This window comes from Eretmochelys imbricata, chromosome 8 (assembly GCF_965152235.1).
Source record: "Eretmochelys imbricata isolate rEreImb1 chromosome 8, rEreImb1.hap1, whole genome shotgun sequence".
Taxonomy (NCBI): Eukaryota; Metazoa; Chordata; order Testudines; family Cheloniidae; genus Eretmochelys; species Eretmochelys imbricata.
In genome coordinates, this window is record NC_135579.1 from 55,238,179 (window position 1) to 55,259,168 (window position 20,990).

Consider the following 20,990-nt stretch of genomic DNA (forward strand, 5'->3'; position numbering starts at 1 on the left):
CTATATCGAGAGAAACAAGCAAGTGGAGAATACTAAGATGCTTTTTAATTAACAAAATATAATAAAAGGGTGCACAGCTTTGTCCTGTTCATAGGTTTCCTTATCCTCTGATAAGGATCTCAAATTGGGGGGTGGGAGAGAATGCACCAACCTCCAACCTCATATTAGATCTCAAGGTCAGGGGAAAACAAATACATTGATGATTTCATTCACTTTAGATTCTCTAGCAATTCATTATGAGCAAAAGCCTGGTTCCACTGGATTCAATGGGAGTTTGTTAGAGACTGTAATGGGACTACGATATGGCCCAGTGTCATCACTAACTCATTAGGCAATAAGCTGTGAATACATCTCTGTGAATCAAAATGAAGACCTTGCTTTAGAGAGGTAGGGCTTGATCCAAAGGGCAGTGAAGCCAACAAAAAAGTCCATTGCTTTCAGTGGGCTTTGACTGTGCCCTTTGACAATTACCTGTTGTCTGAAGGATGTGAAATCCAGACACTCACAACAATGGAAAAATTGAAACTTGATATATTTCCAGCTCTGATTTTTAAAAAACAAGCTCAGACCTGAAAAATAAATTAAAAGCAGCTACAACCTGGCATGTCAATGTTTTAGATTATTAGTGGCTAGCCATAATCCCTAGGATTTTCAGTCAAGTGGAATGGTCTGCTTTCGTGACTGTTATGTTTCTGCCATTATAAACTCCTCTCCACAAGTAAATAGTGACTGGATTCCTTGCCAAACCACATTCCACTGTCAGGAGTCATTAAGGCAAATGGAAGAGTAAAATAATACTGCCCACTGACATTAATGGATTTGACACTGATCTAATCGGCCAATCTTATCTGGCTCACCGATCAACACTCCTTACCCTCCATTGTTTAACAGGCTTTCAACCAGAGCCGGCTCTCGGTTTTTTGCTGCCCCAAGCTCTGAGAGCGCAACTGCCCAAGCAAAAAAAAGGGTGGCCAGAATGCCTCCCGAGCCAAAAAAAAAGGGTGGCCGGAACGCCGCCCCTGGACCTGTGCTGCCCCAAGCACATGCTTGGTTTGCTGGTGCCTAGAGCTGGCCCTGCTTTCAGCTGTGCAGCTCTCTGTTGTTCCAAACAATCTCTCTTAACAAAGGAAAAAGTTCTTATCTACCTTGAAATGGTAGCACTTTGTGGGGAAATATCCCTCCAATTCCTGTTATGTGGGATAAAAACAAACACTGCCACTGAGAAAATATGAGAAACACATAGATGTAGGCATTATTATTATTAGCAATGCAGCGATGGCCAGTGTTATGCTTGGCCTGGGCAGAAGTCATTCTTATGGTGACTCTAGTGAAGTAACCAGAGTTATCACCCCAGGAAGGAGCCTAACCCAAGCTGCTAACCCAAGCTGCACATCCTGGAGGAACAACATACAAGCTGTCCAAGGTAACAAATGGAGACAAATAGACTGGTACAAACTGGATTGTTTAAGTAAAAGAGCCATGCCATGGGAGCTGCCAAGCTGCTGGGGAAGTCACAGGGCGGCCTGACAATGCACTGAAAAGTTCTAGAAGCAAATGTTAATAATTAAAAATCATCACACTGTGGTCTCATTGGTTAATGCTATTGAGATGGGGCTGTCAAACCTTCCTGGACATGGCTTTTCTGGAGGGGTCACTCAGTGGGAGAAAGGGGGATGCATGGACTGGATGGAATGAGCTTTACCATCATGCCCCCTCTCCCCCCATGACACCACTGGACCTTCAGCATCCTGATCCCCTTGCCTCATCTGTTCTTTTCCTTCCCCAGCTTATTTCTCCCCTTGCCTCTCTCTTTCCTTTTATCTTCACACTAAAGAGTCGGGCTCAGCCAGTCAAGACAACTCCATCTAGTGCAACACTGCAATGAGCCTGTGACCAGAGAGGCAGGTACACACCAGTATAAATTTGCCACAGTGGCTAATCAGACTGTATGCTGGGCCTGTGTTTCTCCAGCAGCCTGCCTGCAAATGGAAATCAGCCACCAATGGCAGAACCTGCATTACCTGACTTTGCTTTGCTTCCCTGGTCTTTGTCTTGTTTTGTCAGCAAAACTTATGTCGCTCAGGGGTGTTAAAAAAACATAAGTTTCACCAGCACCAGTGGTGTGCACAGAGCTGTGTCGGTGGGAGAGCTTCTCCTGCTGACATAGCTACTGCCGCGTGTTGGAGGCGGTGTTGTTATGTCCATGGAAGCGCTCTCTCCCGCCGGCACAGAGCGGCTACACAAGCGATCTTGCAGCACAGTTGCATCGGTTCTGCTGTGCCACTGTAAGGTTGCTAGTGTAGACAGAAAAGTGTAAAAGAAAACAGAATAGGACTTCACAATAACAACAGCTTCAGACCATCTCAACTAACTTCTTCCCTCCTCCACTCCAAACAAATTTCATACCATCTTTAATTCCATCTAAAAGACTGTCAAACAGGGGTTTGTCCCTTAAAAGCCCCATACAGCTGAAGGGAAGGGAAAAGGGATACCATTAAGAACAAAGCCTCACTTAATATTTTACATTTCAGATGCTTTAACTGCTTTTCCTTCTTTTGCTATAACTTTAATGAAAGCCCATAAATGTTCAAACGAGCATCTTTGTGCTTTCTTCTGTGCTGCCCCACATGCTTGGCAGGCATTTCTCCATGAAAATCACAAAATTTACCTCATTATCCACCTGCAAATCCCTCCTCATCACTTTCCTTTGCCATGGTGCCTACAAAACGCTTGATGACAGCTAGGCTGCTGGTGTGCTGGGAGCCCTGCCTGTCATGCTGACCAATGCCGTCTCACTGTTTCCTTGTACTTCCCGTCTGCCTGTATCCATCTGTTGTCTCTTGTCCTGTACTTAGATTGTAACCTCCTGGGGGCAGGGACCGTCTTTTTGTTCTGTGCTTGTACAGTGCCTAGCACATGGGGGTCCTAATCTGTGACTGAGGCACCTAGATGCTATGGTAATACAAATGAATAATGAGTAAAATATAATAATAAATAAATAATAATGATTAATAATGATTGTCACTGTGACAGATATTGCAACTGGGGGGGGACATATTGTTTTAAGTTTACTGCATCACTGTGGGCCAGGGATTGTACATATGACTGTGTTCTACTGACTACGCCCTAGGGGCGGGTTACCCCAGATCCTTCAGGAACTAAAATAGTGGGGGAGTGATTAGGAGGACTCAGGCTCAGTCTACACTTTTAGCATGCGTCTAGGAACTCTTATGGGTTTTTATACGTTCTCTCTGTGATGCTTTTACTGTCAGACTAACGGTGCATGCTTAGAAAGAGCTGTGTGGTTACTTGTAACTGCTGGCAATACACTGGTCATAGCCCTCAGAGAGAAAGCAATGCACAGGTGCTGGCTGTTAGGCAGACTGGCTTGCTGGGCATATCCCAGTGTAAGGCAGGGAGCTGTGCAGGTTTAAAACCCTCCAGTCAGAAGGGAGTGAGACATGGGTCCCTACCCAGTGACAGGTGACAGCTAGAAAACTGAAGACTGACTGGGCACTCCTGAAGTGGACCACAGACGGGGGGAATACAGGCACAGTTACCCTGGAACTGTGACAGTTACAATGGGAGTTGCCGGCAATAACTTGACACAAAACCCCAGATGACACTTCACTGTTCAATGCTGTAACAGTGAACAAGGGTTTCATTAGTATCTTATCCCCTGTTGGGCCCAAGACACCCCCTTTTCAACACACTAGTAGCTATGAAAAATGCCGGCAGCTATTCAAAAACAAACAAACAAAAAACCCCAACTTTTCCAAAGAGATCCTTTAATCCAGACTCTGCCTTGCATAGTTTTGCTACTCATGATTGTCACCAATCATTAAATAAAGAGTCCTCTCTGGGGTAGCACTACTCTGCTGTTAAAGGTACTGTATATTCTCCACTCAGAAGGGATTCATTATTGTCATCTTTAGTGACAGCAGTAGTAGGCTATTTCATGCTTGTATACAGCATTCCATAGGAGGCTCTCAGGACACTTTACAAGGGCTAATGAATGAAGTCTCAGAAGAGCCTTGTGACTTGGGTGTCACTATTGGAGACATTTGCGGAAAGGGAAACTGAACATGGAGAGTTGGTGACTTTGTGTCCCCCGCAAGCTCCACCTCCCACCCCCACCAAATCATACAGCTAGTCTGGGGCAGAGCCAGGGAAAGAAATCAGGAGCCCAGATGCCCACAGTTCAGCTCAAACAACTAGACAACGCTCCTCCCATTATTTAACAGAGCAGATCTCATTAACATTAATGGAAACTCCACATGGAACTCCCTTTCTGCTATGCTCTGAGCGTTTCAAGGCAGGAATATGCCCATTCATCTGACCTGTGCATTCAAAACGCTGACTGGACAATCCCAGCCCTTATGCTAAAGCATGCTGTTCTCCTGGCTCTAACCGCTGGCCTTCTATGCCAGACATTGATTTCCCAGCACAGCTCTTGAAGATAAATGAAACTTGACTCCACATCATTAAGCTGACAGTCATGCTGAGTAGGAGACTGTCCTTTCAAAACGTAATGAACATTCCTACTGAGTGGCTGTGATTAGGGCCTCCCCAGTGCAAGGAGCGAAGTGAGTTTCTTCCTGACCAAATTTCTTTTCCAAGAAGCCCATTGAGCCCATGAAAAGCCTCTCAGTTCCCTTCTCACAGTGTCTCCTGGAGGCTGTCGCTGGATGTGTATGTCTCCTTCCCACTAATCTCTCCATTCACAAAACCTATCTTTAGGGTCCTGAAATTCCCATGCAGCCAGATCTTCAGGTAATTTGGCCTAGCTCCATTGCAGTCCATGGATCAACACGAGTATACACCAGCTGAGCATCTTATCCAGTATGCTTTGTCCTTTAGCTAGAGCTCACTGCACTGGGGCATTGTCAGATTGTCTATGGTCCTGTAACCAAGAGAATCCAGTAAATCATTGTCACAGACAGGAAAAGAGGGAAGCAACAAGGTTCTGGGAAGCATTTCAGACATCTCTTGCCTTTATCACATTATCTGTAGTCAAGTAATGTAGGCCCCTGCAGCAGGAAAAAAGAGGAAGTGAAATCTTGCAGAAACCTCTGAGTTGCACATGGATTCAAAATTACATTGTAAGCTGTACTATGTTGCCTGAAACAGGTTCCACTGTGAAGATCCTGGGCTCATCCACATTACAATTAGAAAGGGGTTAAGGGGGATGTGAAACACAAAAAGAACTGCGGGGCTGCCCTGTTTTACTTCGTTATAAAGTAGAAAGAAGGTCTAAATAGGGCCAGCTAGAGAACTTTTCCCACAGGAGTTTTACATTAGAAATTCAGGGTCTTAACTATCTTCAAGACCCTATGGATGACTGGAGAAGTGGCAGGCTTATGGCATGAGAGAAACTGACTGAGATGGGAAAGTATTCAGGTGATTTAAAAATTTTTGGGAGGTGTGGGGGGGTGAAGGTTGGTGGTTTATGTTAACTTGAACACTTAGGAGAATAACTCTCTTTGTTAAAACATCAGCACCCTGCGCCTTCAATTAAGGGCTAGGGAAAACTCCCTTGGGAGTTCTCCAGCAAAAACAAGGCAGATCAGATTTGATGGTTTGATATTTCTAAGACTAAATAATTAGAAAATATTGGATTAATCTAAAGAGAGAGCGAGCACACACCTGCACAACCCTCATTTTTTCCCCTTTCCGTGTCACCTGTAAATATACCCAGGCTCCGACATGCTCATTTGATATGGGCACAGCTACTACCATTAAGCTCATCCACAAGGCAGGCATTTTTCCTAGTACAACTGCGTGTCTTTTGGACTGGCCTAGCCCCATAAACACCAGGCTTGTTTCAGGTGTATTGTGGGAAAGTCTGTGCATACTACCATGTATTCGCTCACGTGCTGATGTGTGTTTTACAGGAGCCCCTGCGCTTTGGGATGTCCTCTCATACAAAGGCCTGATAGGCTGGAGAACTGGTTAATCCAGTTACACCAAAACAGTCAGGCAGTTCCATGTACAGTGCACAAGAACTGTGCAGATTCCATTGCAAGCTCAGAGACTGTGTTGCAGCCCTGCTTATAGCACACCCTGATGGCTAGGACCTGAGGGCCAGGCTCAGCCCTGGCATTAGCAGTTAACTTTGATGGGAATTTGCAGAGCTGAATTTGATCCTGTATGTGGATGTAGAAACTGTGTGTGGTCAACCATGTTACAACCTACATACAAACTTGAAAAGAACATTGCAGTGAAACTTGGCTGAGATTCAAGTTCCTGTGAATCCTGAAATTGGGTAGATTTTGTGCAATTTGAGGTTGCAGAACAAAAAGCTCAGACAGCTCTAATTATTTTCACTGATTAAATGCAGAGCCACCTGCGTTGCTGCACTTCCAGTGTTCTGACACCTCAGGAGATTTAAAAACAAGTGCTTGTTCTGTTTCATTGTGGGAGCCAGGATGTAAGGTCCCAATACAGAGCTTTTTGGGGATGTGGAGCAAAATCTGAAACTGCGGCCTCCCACTGTTCCATAAACACTGAAGATAGGCCCAGGGGTGGTAGGGTTGGCGAGTGAGCCCACCCTGCAGTGGCAGCTCTCATCCTGTGGGGCTTGGCCCAGTTCTTCACTCCTGGGACATGGGGGTGCAGTGGTGCTCAGATTTGGCCTGGCCACCCCCTGTCATGATGGATGGGTTGCTGGGCCAAACCTGAATGATGCTGCAACCTCGTGCACCAGGTTGCAATGCCAGTCACTCAGATTTGGCCCAGCTGTCCTTCCATCATGACAGAGGGAGGGCCGGATCAAATCTGAATGATCCTGCAACCCCATGCACCAGGTTGCAACACCACACAGTTTGCAGGTCCGCTGGAGTTCCTTGGGCAAACTGCCCCCCTCCAGGCGGCCTTGTTACAGATGCACACAGGGAAAACCTGTCAGTGGGGGGAGCCTCCCATACCCAATGGCTTAGAGACATATTAGAGAAGAGCTCTGTCAGTTACTCAACTCAGCACTTCTAACAGGAAGGAGAGAGTCAAGCAATAAGGCCATTTCGAGGATTCCTCCAAATATAATCTCAGGGAGGAGACAAGTGATGCCCAGGGATTGAATTTTCATTTGGTGACCAGACATTTGGCAGTACAAATCCTAGTGACTTTAACCGAGATCATGCACACAGAGCACTGTAAATCTCCACGTGACAAACATACTAATCATGCTTGGTACTTACATAGCAACATCCACCTAAGGATCTCATTGTGCTTCCCATTCTCAAAGCACTAATTAATAGTCACAACTTCCTTGTGAAGTAGGTCATACTGGTATTATTAAAGGTGGGTGAATGAATGGGTTGGTCCGTTGGTATTTTTTTGGTTGTCCATGATCCCCAAGCAGCTTGTGGTCTCCTTGGATTTATCTGTGATTTGAAATTACTCAGGGAATCATGTCAACAGATAACCCTTGCCCCATCAACCATGAATGAGCTGTTCATTGACCATAGTTTGTTACCTCTGATAGGACACTTAGGTCACATGGTACCATTTCTGGTACCTGATTGGAGCTGAAATAGGACAGAGAAGAGGCTTGGTGCCTGGGAAAGAACTGGTGGTGAGGAAAGCGCAAGAAGAGGAGAAGGAGCATGAAGGGGAGAAGATAGAGCTGAGGCCCACTGGCAGCATAGGGCAGGCTTGGACAGCTGCTGCCCATGGCCATACTTGTTCTGTGGATTAAGGTCTCTGAAGCTGTCAGTACAGTTTCATACAGGAAAGTTAAAGGGATGGGATAAGGGAGAAGAGGGGAGACAGTGGTCACTAGAATAAAAGACTTCAGGCCATTCAGAAGCAGCCTTAAAGTTAGTCACAGTCAGGCACAGCTGTGTGACAACCAAGAGTCCAGAGAGGAGACTCCCAATTTAAAAAAGGTTTCTGAGAAATACAATCGCAGAAAAACACATCGACCAAATGTTACTAAAGTCTGCTGCATTTTAGGGATGTAAGTGAGGGTAGAATTCAACCCACTGCCTTTAAGTATTAACCTCTGAACTGAAGGGAATCTGCACATCTCCACCGATCAGCCTTCCCAGCCTGTGAGCTCACCAACATACCTGCCTGGCGGCTTGAGAAGGCAAAGACAATGATGTCATCAAAGGTCCAGGTGTAGTCCTGGTGTGGGGGGTAAAACATCAGCTTGTCTGAGGCCTCTTTCCTCAGGTCAATGAGGAATGTGGAATGAACCATCGGAACAGCAAAACAGCCCGACCTCTTCCATTCCCTGATCAGGGAGTAATCCGGTGTCTTTCTGTAATAGCCCTGAAATGTGAAGAGCCAGCACTTTATTACCGTGAGACATTTCAAATGACTAGCCTACTGACTCTTTTCAAGAGAGCCTGACCAGTGCCAAAATCCCAGGTCCTCTCATTCCCAATCTTTGGGGCTGTTTGACATCTGCACTTGGAACTGAATTTCCCAAATTGCTCCACTCTTTCTAATGGGCTGACCCAAACCCCTGGATACAAGTACCCCCAAACCTTACAGCATGAACCCATCTTCCCTTTTCAGCAGCTAACGGAGACCTGAGCTGTACCACCACAAAACTCCTGGGCGGAAAAGCTTCGAAGCCAGCCTGGCCAGGTATTACTCCCTGAGTCTCTAAAACCTACATTTGCACACACATCTCCAAGACTAATCCTGCAAAGTCAAAGTGCTGAGCACCCTCAACTTCCACTGAAGTCAATGGGAGAAGAGGATACTAAGCAGCTCACAGTATCAGGCCCTTCCCCTTTTACGGCAATCCCCTTAAAAATCAAATCCCCTTTCTGTTGCAGAGCTGTCAGACAGACACAACGCTGGTCTTGATACTGCATCCATTGAAGTCTATGGGAATTTTCCCATTGTCTCAATAGCAACTAGAACAGGCTTTTTGTCACAATGAGACAGATTCCTCCCACTAGAAACTGGGTGTGTTCAATTTGTCTTCTTCCTGCATCTCTGGGCTAGCTGTACCAGAGGGTGGATTCACCCCAGGGCAGAACAGCTTTCATGTCCACTTGGAATTCCAGGGGGCTTCACCAAAGGAGTTTGCCTAGGAAAGGTGCGTGATTAGCATATTACTGTGTTCCCCTCCCAGGTGGACCTTCCATCATTGTGGGCTCACAACCTGGGTTGTGGTGGCTTAAATCTGGCCGTTGCCCGTGTAATGCTACTAACACAATCAGTGATGGAAATAACGACCTAATACTCAGGCTGAGGCAGTCCTAATACATTGATCAGATGGCTGAACAATGACAAGGACGGGTGTGGATCCATAGCAAATTCTGATCTTCTTAAAATAAAATAATAATCATAAAATAAAACAACAACAACCCTAATTCCTGAATGTTCCACAAGTATCCCAGCAACAGACGGAAGTTGAGCAAACATCTTACAGTGCCTTTTCTCTCGCTCTGCATATAAGTCGTGCATCATCAGGAAAGGCTCCAGCTGTCAGTTTTGCTGCCAAATAACAGTTATTTTCCTGACAAGTTAGATGTTGTGCTCTGCACTTGTTGCTGCTGCACCCTGCTTTTCAATACTTGTTCTAGCTGCTATTCCTGCACTAGTCCCCAGAAGAAAACGGACCAGAAGCAGTGTGAAACCGTTCGGCTAGAAGTGCAAAAACTAGGAGTGGCCAGGAAAAAAAAAGTGGATGTTTTGTTTTCACTCTAACCATTATTTACCAGGAAGTCTGTAGATCATATTTTCATCTTGTTTTTCTTTTCTTTACTGTCTTTTCGCAGCTAACATCAATAATGATGGAAAACTGGAAACTTGTTGTCAGAGTTGTAGCATTCCGTGCCAAATCCTCTGCTGGTAGAAACTGGCTGTGATCTATTAAAGTCAACCGAGCAATGCTGATGTCAGCTGTGAATCTGATCCCTTCTTTCCGAAGGCTTAAAGGGATGCTACCACCAGCATTCTCATGCATTTTTAAACTTTCTTTATCCATACGTTTACTAATAACAATTCCTAATAGCAAACTCAAGAATTGAAGAAGTTTAGGATGCTATCCTGCAATTTTTTACTTACATCAGTAGTCTTTAGTCTGGCCTGTCACTGGGAGAATAAGGAGTTGCCAAATTGGCCACAGAGTAAGGACGAGCAGGAAGTTCTTTCTACACTTCTTTTCCGTATAGCACCAATAAAATTAATAATGAATTTCTGGATGGCTCTTCAAAATATTAAAACGAAGAGTTGGGTAAGGGCAGGAGTATAGAATTGGAGATATTTATATGTATGAGTCAGAGCAATTAAAGAACCTGAAATTAAATGATCTTCTCTGGATCTGAAGATGTTTCTGTTTAATTAATCCTCTTGCAAAACTCATTTACAGACAAGGAGACATTTATCAACTTTGGAATCTCTCAATCTCCTTATGGCCCTAAAAATATAATAATTTCTAGAGTGTGCAATATTTTTGTTAGAAATATATACCAAAGTATAGATAGGGAATAAATTATTAGGAGTGCCGTGAACAGAACAGGGCTTGATTCTCCTCTCTAAATCAGTTACTGGAATACGGCACTGTATAAATCTGGTCGAAGCGCAAGCAGACATGCTCACACAATGGAGTAGTGTATGGAGAAGAGTACATTCTTAATTGATTTGTGCCAGAATACTGGAAAACCCAGCCTAAAATTATGTATCCGTGGTATTTAACTTCATCCAGATTACACAGAACACAAGGAATCACCTCCCATAGACATCAGTGCAGCTGCGGGTGTACTGGTGTTTTCTTACGTACTTGGTGGGATTGGGCCATTACACAGCATTTTTTGGTTACAAACAACCTCACCCATAAAACATGATCAGTCTTCTCAGGATTTCGCCTTTTCTACATCCAGGCTATACGCCACTTTGTTCACTGCTGTCGTTTGATGATAACACAAAACCAGCACCTCAAAATGTTGATGACATTGAACACTGTAACATCCGCTTGGGGTCAGCACCAAGAACCCCAGGGAGCAGCAGCCAAGTTCTCTGACGTCTACAATAATGGATGGCCGCTGAGTTAACTCTGCTCTTATCTCTCTATTTCCTTCCTTCATATCAGCCCCACCTGTCTCCGCAGGCCTTCATGCTCCTGGCTGATTAATGAGAACTCTTCCCCGCCCCGCCCCCACCTCCCCCCCCCACCACACACACCTGCTTATTGTTCCTCTGAGATCCCAGCCCTTCAGGAGTATTCAAAGAGCCACCTAGTCCCACATGGATAAAAACCCTCATAATCCCCAAGCACATCCCCACCCACCCCAATTGTCCCCTGCCTGCCATGCCAAGACTCTAATGGCTTTTGCAGCTGGTTGACCCCATGCTGCTCCCCACCATGAAGCAGGAGAGCAGGACCCAGCAACAGAAGGAGGTGGGGCAAGGCTCAGAGGCAGAGGAAGGAGGAAAGATTCCAAGCCAGAGAGAGTCAGAACAGCACTAGCTCAGGAAAGGATTCCCTAAAAGCTTTCCCTCCCCCATTTATTCCAAGGATCCTGAAAAACTGACTGACACGTCCCCTGATTTACCTCCAGGGTCTCCTACCATAATGAGGTTTGCAACTCTGCCCCTGAGGAAGGAGCAAGCTTAGGTGGCTGTCTAATGCTCAAATCAGCCTGATTTGAATCTGAGGTGGAGCAGCATCCCTTCAGAATAGAGAGCAGCCTGCACTGCTAGGCAACTCAGGAGGACAGCAAAATTGACGTGGGCCCCACAGCATCACAGGCAAATGTGGGGTGAGTGAAGCCCTGTTGTAATAACTCGGCCAAATGGGGTGTGAGCAGAGCCCTATTGTAATAACAAGGCCTCCAAATTTACCCTAATAGTGAGTTTACTGTCAAAAGGATGCAAAAGTTCTTAAGACAGCACAACAACCTATAATAACAAAGGTTATGGGAAAATGTATGAAAACCAGGGAGAGAGAGAGAGACTGAATTAGTCCAGACAAAAAGGGCCTTCTCATATGGTTTACAGACTGTGTTAAAATCATGCTCAGTAGAAACAAGAAATCAATGAACCAAAATTGGCATGTCAGAAACTAGGCCTAATTGGTGGACAAAATAATGAGGAGATGGACTATTCGACCCGTCACTCCCTTTTTGGGTCTTTAAAGAAAGAGACTTTGGTGGGGAGAATACGGAAGAAGAGATGGCAGCTACTGGAGCGAGCTTCACCATCATAGCTGACAACCCCCCCGTTTCCCAGGTCCCTGTGTCTCCATCACTTTGATCCTGAGATGTCCTGACCAGACCAAACTAAAGAGAGAGGGAGCCAGATAACATCACCACTTTTACCAGCTCCAGCAGAACCCTAGAGACCACCTGGGATGAAATGGGATTGGACTGCAGCAGCAACAGCAGCAGAATCTCCATCCCCGCTCAACTGCCTTCTTCTTTTTTCCCCAAAAGGCCAGTTATCGCCATCTCTGATACCATCTAAGGCAGTGGTGGGCAACCTGTGGCCCATCAGGGTAATCTGCTGGCGGGCAGTCAGACAGTTTGTTTACATTTGCATGGCCACCTGCAGCTCCCAGTGGCCACGGTTCACCATTCCCAGCCAATAGGAGCTGCAGGAAGCAGCACGGGCTGCAGGGACATGCTGGTCGCCACTTCTCACAGCTCCCATTGACCGCGAACAGCGAACTGTGGCCACTGGGAGCTGCAGGCGGCCATGCAAATGTAAACAAACTGTCTTGCGGCCCACCAGCAGATTACGCTGTGCAGTCCGTGGGCCGCAGGTTGCCCACCACTGATCTAAGAGATGGTCAAACAAGAGGGGTTTACTTCTAAAACTCTCTCCAGCTCAAGAGAAAGGGAACCAGGGTTGTTGTTAAAATGAAAGCCTCACTTAACACTTTACATTTCAAATGCTTTAACTGTTTTTCCTTCTTTTTTGTATTTTTAATAAACAGTTAAAAAGATTTTAATGGTGTGTTTGCCATGGTGGCTGAGATCACTGTAGACCAAACACCAAATCTTGTTTAATGCTGGACAGTAACTGGGTTATGTTTATATCTTTGGGCCCCTATATTCCACCTAAATTAATACAACACTCCAGAGAAAGCTCACACATGCAGCAGCCCCCTCGACGCTGTTCACTAACCCCACGGAAGACGTGACTTGCCTGAGGGGAGATACCACACCAGAAATTAGAATAGAGAGAGCGAGACTCCAGCATTGGTGCCACCACGGTCTTGTTCTCTGCTATCATCAGGTTCAGGGTCTCTGGATTGGTGAGCAAGTTATCTGCGTCTACAAACTAGAGAAGGAAAAGGGAGAAAGGACTTTTTCAACACCAGATAAAGTAATAAACTTTTACAATGTCCCTTCCTAGGGGAGGCAATAGTTGAATGGCTCGCGAGATTAGCAATGGGCTAGGGACACTTTTGCCTTTAAGTCACTGGTCTGAATCCAACCTAGGTTGACAGTAACTGTAAGTTGTTACCATCTCATGGCTACTGAGAGCCCGTGTGAAAGGAGTTGATGGGCTCAGTCTATTTCCCAGTGGACAAGCATCCACTATAAAAATACCACATCCAGCAGTGGCACTAATTAGCAGCTTCTGTGGAAAGGCCACTAAATGGGAAGAGAGACTGAACTTGCTTCTTCCCCTAAAGGAGACCATGGGGGAGGCTTGCACTGCCAACGCCCACGCTGGATGTTATGTGCTATGTGGAGAGATAGCAGCAGTGGTTCCTGAGACCAGACACACCCCACCCACTTGGAGTCTGATACAGCAAGACTGTTGATCACTGCTGTAAAGTGGCTCGGATCCCACCCTTCCATGCTGTTCTGCCAAACTTCTTTTTGGTGTCACCAAACTTCACTGATATCCAGCAGGATTCTAAAAAAGGCACCCAGCACCAGCAGGACTACATTCCCCGGCAAACATAGTCCGGTTTCTGTGGGTGGATCCTTGGGCCCATGCCGAGCCCCATTATACTCAGCGGGGCTCTGCACATAGATCTAATTGCAGTACTGGGGCCTCATACACACTGTCTGTTGCTGATCAGATCAGCTGATGCCACAGGTGTTTTTCAAGCCGAATTCAGAGCAAACAAAGAGCTCTTCTTTTAGCAGGGAGGAACTTTTGGCAGCCATTTGGGGGACTCATCAGAGTTCAGAGATGGTTTGTTTCTGCCCACTTCCCCCACTCCGAGCATGGCTGCAGAATGACTGCCTGAAAATGTTCTGCCCAACTGTAGCTAATAAACCAAACCTCTGTTTTACCATGATGTAGTCTGACCACTTTTCTCTTGCAGTTCGCAGAGCTGCCTGCCTGAGTTTCATCACATGGGTAAACCTGGAGCTCGGCCAGTGTTTTGGCCCAATTTCATCGGGGTAAGACCTATGAAAGAAAAACAGTTACTGTCTCCTGGCCTCGTCCATGCTGCAGCACCCCTGGTCATTACATTGCCCTTCTAACTTCAGCATAAAAGGAAAACAGACAGTCACCTCAACTGACCCAGGCGGTAGGAGACCAGAAATAAAAAGGCAGGTTCTGAGGAAAAGCGATTCCAAGTTTATTCCTGGAGTTTGTACACAAGGCTGTAAAGAACACACTGTGCTACAGCGTTTCCTGCCTCACACATGGCTATGGTGAAAAAGGGGTGATGTCAAAAACAGCTTCTCATTCAGTAGGCCAGATGCTCTGTTGGTGTAAACCAGTGTCATTCCACTGAAGTCAGTGCAATGATGTTGATTTATACCAGCTGAGGATCTGACCTCATATAGCTACTCCCTGCTAGATATTAAGAGTCACATCTGTTCACATTACTCCCCTACACCCAGCAGAGCCAACACAGCTCATGGAGAGCGATCTGGATTCTTTCATGGCTTGTACCTCATTAGCCATTGTTACCTAAGGCCCCATCCCAACAAACTAACCCTTAACACTGAACTTAATGGACTAATTTTGTGAGTCAAGTTACACATATGCATAATTGTTCTGAGGCTTGGAGTTTGTGTTCTGATAGCAGAATCTTCCTTACTGATGAGGATATGGGAGAAAGAAGAAACCCAGGGCCAGATTCTCAGCTAATATAAACAGATCAGACTCCATGATCTCAACAGAGCTGTGCTAATTTACAACAGTTGAGGAACTGGGTCTGAAAAATTCATATTCACTAAAAAGCAAACTTTTTTTAAAAAACCTAAAGGAGGAAGTTTCCAAGATTAAAATTTAAGAAGGCCAGCTGAAAGAGGATTGTTACTGAAAATTAAGCAAACACTGCCCTGCTGGATTTGGAAGACAAACACCAGAGCACTATGTTGGGGAATAAGACCCTGAATGAGAAAGTGATTGCATACAAATGTGAATTTGGTGTCCTTGTAAATGCAAAAAAGTAAAAAAAAAAAAGACAGCACAAAGGATGGAAATTAAATTAGATTTTTAAAAATCCTCTCACTTTCATAATCTGAAATCTTGTTAATAGGTGAAGATGTTTATTCTTTAATATGGATGTTAAAAAAGGTAGGACAAAAAGTAAAGACAAGTAGTAATGGGTTTAATCAGCAGCAAGGGAGATTTAGGTTAGATGTTAGGAAAAACTTTTTAACTCTAAGGTTAGTTAAGCTCTGGAATAGGTTTCTAAGAGAGACTGTAGAATCCCCATCATTGGAGGCTTTTAAAAACATGTTGGCCAAACACCTGTCAAGGATGGTCTGTGTTTATGTGTTTCTGCCTCAGTGCAGGGGCTTGGACCAGATGACCTCTCGAGGTCCCTTCCTGCACTACATTTCTATGATCTTTTTTAAACTCAACAGTGTCCCTTTAAGTACCAACTTAAGTACTATGACGGAGAATGGTTTAGAAGAGTCATCTGAGGGAAGGCACCGGAAGGAAACTCCATCGACTGGAAGGCATGGAATGCATTGTCCTAGGGATGGGGGTTCCACGACCACCACTCCCAAGAGGAGGAGACGGGTGGTGGTGATCGGGGGTTCCCTCCTAAGAGGGACAGAGTCATCCATCTGCCATCCAGACTGGGAAACTCGAGAAGTGTGCTGCTCGCCTGGAGCTAGAATTCAGGATTTGACGGAATGTCTGCCAAGACTAATAAGCCCTTGGACAGCTACCCCTTCCTACTCCTCCATCTGGGCATCAATGATACTGCCAAGAATGACCTTGAGCGGGTCACAGCAGACTACATGGCTCTGGGAAGAAGGATAAAGGAGTTTGAGGCGCAAGTCGTGTTCTCGTCCATCCTCCCTGTTGAAGAAAAAGGCCCAGGTAGGGACCATCGAATAGTGGAAGTAAATGCGTGGTTACACAGGTGGTGTAGGAGAGAGGGCTTTGCTTCGACCATGGGATATTGTTCCAGGAAGAAGGATTGTTAGGAAGAGATGGAATCCACCTAACAAAGAGAGGGAAGAGCATCTTCGCAGGCAGGCTTGCTAATTTAGTGAGGAGGACTTTAAATTAGGTTCACCAGGAGATGGTGACTTAAGCCCGGAGGTAAGTGGGGAAGTGGGACACTGGGAGGAAACACAAGTATAAGGGTGAAACCAGGGAGGCCTCCTGATTTATACTGAGAAAGTTGGGCAATCGGCTGGTTATCTTAGGTGCCTGTACATGAACACAAGAGGCCTGGGAAAGAAGCAGGAAGAATTGGAAGTCCTGGCACAGTCAAGGAACTATGATGTGATTGGAGTAACAGACCTGGTGGGGTAACTCACATGACTGGAGCACTGTCATGGATGCATATAAACTGTTCAGGAAGGACAGGTGGGGGAGAAAAGATGGAGGAGTTTCGCTGTATGTAAGGGAGCAGTATGATTGCTCAGAACTCCAGTATGAAACTGGAGAAAAGCCTGTTAAAAGTCTTTGAGTTAAGTTTAGAAGCAAGAGCAACAAGGGTGATGTCGTGGTGGGCATCTGGTATAGACCAGCAGACCAGGAGGATGAGGTAGACGAGGCTTTCTTCAGACAACTAACAGAAGTTTCCAAATCACATGGGAGAATTCAATCACACTGACATCTGCTGGGAGAGCAATACAGCAGTGCACAGACAATCCAGGAAGTTTTTGGAGAGTGTTGGGGACAACTTCCTGGTGCAAGTGCTGGAGGAACCAACTAGGGGCTGGGCTCCTCTTGACCTGCTGCTCACAAACAGGGAAGAACGGGTAGGGGAAGTAGAATTGGGTAACACCCTGGGCAGCGGTGACCAAGAGATGGTCAAGTTCAGGATCCTGACAAAAGGAAGAAAGGAGAGCAGCAGAATACAGACCCTGGACATCAGAAAAGCAGATTTTGTCTCCCTCAGGGAACTGATGGCCAGGATCCCTGGGAGGCTAATATGAGGGGGAAAGGAGTCCAGGAGAGCTGTATTTTAAAGAAGCCTTATTGAGGGCGGAGGAACAAACCATCCCAATGTGCAGAAAGAATAGCAAATATGGCAGGCGACCAGCTTGGCTTAACATAGAAATCTTTGGTGAGCTTAAACACAAAAAAGAAGCCTACAAGAAGTGAAAACTTGGACAGATGACTAGGGAGGAGTATAAAAATATTGCTCGAGCATGCAGGGGTATAATCAGGAAGGCCAAAGCACAATTGGAATTGCAGTTAGCAAGAGATGTGAAGGGTAACAAGAAGGGTTTCTACAGTTATGTTAGCAACAAGAAGGTGGTCAGGGAAAGTGTGGAACCCTTACTGAATGGGGGAAGCAACCTAGTGACAGATGATGTGGAAAAAGCTAAGGTGTTCTTTTTGCCTCGGTCTTCACAGACAAGGTCAGTTCCCAGGCTGCAGCACTGGGCAGCACAGTGTGGGGAGGAGGTGAGCAGCCCTCAGTGGTGAAAGAACAGGTGAAGGACTATTTAGAAAAGCTGGACATGCACAAGTCCATGGGTCTGGATCTAATGCATCTGAGGGTGCTGAGGGAGTTGGCTGATGTGATTGCAGAGCCATTGGCCATTATCTTTGAAAACTCATGGCAATCAGGGGAGGTCCCGGATAACTGGAAAAAGGCTAATGTAGTGCCCATCTTTAAAAAAGGGAAGAAGGAGAATCCGGGGGAACTACAGACTGGTCAGCCTCACCCCGGTCCCTGGAAAAATCATGGAGCAAGTCCTCAAGGAATCCATTTTGAAGCACTTGGAGGAGAGGAAGGTGATTAGGAACAGTCAACATGGATTCACCAAGGGCAAGTCATGCCTGACCAACCTGATTGCCTTCTATGATGAGAATATGGGGAAATGGCTCTGTGAATATGGGGAAAGCGGTGGATGTGATACATCTTGAATTAAGCAAAGCTTTCGATATGGTCTCTCACAGTATTCTTGCCAGCAAGTTAAAAAAGTATGGATTGGATGAGTGAACTATAAGGCTGATAGAAAGCTGGCTAGATCATCGAGCTCAACGGATAGTGATCAATGGCTCGATGTCTAGTTGGCAGCCAGTATCAAGCGGAGTGCCCTAGGCGTTGGTCCTGAGGCCGGTTTTGTTCAACATCTTCATTAATGACCTGGATGTTGGGATGGATTGCACCCTCAGCAAGTTCACAGATGACACTAAGCTTGCGGGAGAGGTAGATACGCTGGAGGGTAGGGATAGAGTCCAGAGTGACCTATACAAATTGGAGGATTGGGCCAAAAGAAATCTGATGAGGTTCAACAAGGACAAGTACAGAGTCCCACACTTAGGATGGAAGAATCCCATGCACTGCTACAGGCTGGGGACCAACTGGATAAGCAGCAGTTCTGCAGAAAAGGACCTAGGGGTTACAGTGGACGAGAAGCTGGATATGAGTCAGCAGTGTGCCCTTGTTGCCAAGAAGGCTAACGGCATATTGGGCTGCATTAGAAGGAGCATTGCCAGCAGATCAAGGGAAGTGATTATTCCCCTCTATTTGGCACTGGTGAGGCCACATCTGAAGTATTGTGTCCAGTTTTGGGCCCCCCACTACAGAAAGGTTGTGGAGAAATTGGAGAGAGTCCAGCAGAGGGCAACCAAAATTATTAGAGGCCTGGGGCACATGATTTATGAGAAGAGGCTGAGGGAACTGGGCTTATTTAATCTGCAGAAGAGAAGAGTGTGTGGGGGGGGATTTGATAGCAGCCTTCAACTACCTGAAGGGGGGTTCCAAAGAGGATGGAACTAGGCTGTTCAAAATGGTGGCAGAAGGCAGAACAAGAAGCAATGGTCTCAAGTTACAGTGGGGGACGTCTAGGTTGGATATTAGGAAAAACTGTTTCACTAGGAAGGTGGTGAAGCACTGGAATGGGTTACCTAGGGAGATAGTGGAATCTCCATCCTTGGTGGTTTTTAAGGCCTGGCTGGACAAAGCACTGGCTGGGATGATTTAGTTGGGGTTGGTCCTGCTTTGAGCAGGGGGTTGGACTAGATGACCTCCTGAGGTCTCTCCCAACCCTAATCTTCTATAATTCTATGGTTCTATGATTCTACGGTTCTATGATTCTAAGTAAATGATAGTTTCCCTCAAGTTATCCTTCCTGGGTCTTGCACTAATTCCCTGGATGGAAAAGTACTGAATATTGAAAGCCAGGAACAGAGTTTTGACCAGGGTTGGGGAGATGAAGCATGTTTCCCTGAGTCTCCTGGAAAATAAGGAACCAATCGTTAATTCATTGTACCTTTCACTGAGAATTTTTGGGTGTGCAAGGAAGGCAGGCTCAGATGGGAAATGACTGAATAGAACTGCTTTCTGCTGATAGGTCCCCATCAGCCAAAGTCCTTAACTTTAAACACATGAGTACTCCTCCTGAAGTTAAAGATGTGCTGAAGTGCTTTGCTGAGACATGCCCTTAAAGAATCTGAACGTAAATCCTGCAACAATCATTTGTTTAAACCACCATTGGTTTAAAGATTTCTATAATCTTGATATTGAAACCCCCAAACCATTCAGGAAATCACTGGCCATGATACTCACTGAGGCTCCTCCATAGGCCTCCACTCCACATAGTGATACAGTTTTTGCACATTCTTCAGCCACTCTCTGAGCATCTCTGTGGTGTTATCAACGTTATGGTCAGTGGCTGCCCTGGAGAAATAAGGGCACAAAGAATCCCATTAACGTAGCATCTGAATAGCAGGCACAGGCTGGACAGGGTAAGACCAAATTCTTTCTTGACAAAGAAATGCCCTCAAATGGGTGGACATACATTGTGTATAAATAGTAAAGTGCACCTATATGTTGGCTGGCACCCCCGTAACTTTCCTCATGCCCTAACCCAGGACACATTAGGCCTGCCAGGAGCTCATATAATCTGCATTGGGAGTGTATGTATAGTTCCAAATCCTGGCAAGAGACATACACACAAATCCATGCAACCATCCCTTAGGATTTCCCTCGTGGGATTGTGTCTCTGCAGCACCTGTCCGGGTATGTCTACCCTGCAATTAAAAACTGACAGCTGGCCCAGGCTAAAGGCTCAGACTCCGCAGTTGTTTAATTGCAGTGTAGACATTAGGGCTCAGGCTGGAGCCCTGGATCTAGGACCCTGTAAGGTGGGATGGTCCCAGAGCTCAGGAGTCCATAGGAGAAGGCCAGCGGCTTCTTCAACTGTTTCTGCCACCAACTTTTCTGAGGTTGCATGTGTGCTCCCATGTTGCAAGAATCAGGTATAAAAACGCCCCCAACTGGAATCAGATCTCAGCAGGGTGGATTCAGCCCTTCATGCTCCCTAAGATGAGCACCACTTCCCTATTACTCTATTTCCAAATGCAATTTGCTATGATTGGGTCCTTTGCAGGAAACCTTACAGACTGGAGTCCTGACAGATTCACAGTAACATTAAGGATCCCACAGCACTTTTCCTAAGAGCTGGGATTTGCCCACTGGCATTGGACAAAATATTCCCTATCCTCACAGCCATGCAGCGTGCTGAGCACTACCGTGGTCCCAGAGGCAGACACATTTCAGTGGCACTATACTGGGTAGATCCTCAGTTGTGTAATTTAGCATAGCTCCATGGACTTCACCCTGTTGAACCTTCTAAGGATCTGTGCCCTCCATATTTAATTTGTGCAGCTCTTTGAGATCT

General features: G+C 45.9%; 1 protein-coding gene across 1 annotated transcript in view; it reads right to left on the minus strand.

Moving 5' to 3' along the window:
* Positions 1–19,905, minus strand: part of COLGALT2 (collagen beta(1-O)galactosyltransferase 2) — a 35,343-nt gene extending 15,438 nt beyond the window's left edge. Inside the window, exons 1-4 of the mRNA XM_077824270.1 lie at positions 19,877–19,905; positions 14,217–14,334; positions 13,111–13,245; positions 8,070–8,274 (exon numbers count right to left, since the gene is read on the minus strand). Of these exons, the coding sequence (XP_077680396.1) occupies positions 8,070–8,274; positions 13,111–13,245; positions 14,217–14,334; positions 19,877–19,890 (472 nt within the window). The 5' untranslated portion in view covers positions 19,891–19,905. The remainder of the gene's footprint in view (positions 1–8,069; positions 8,275–13,110; positions 13,246–14,216; positions 14,335–19,876) is intronic.
* Positions 19,906–20,990: the final 1,085 nt, after the last annotated feature.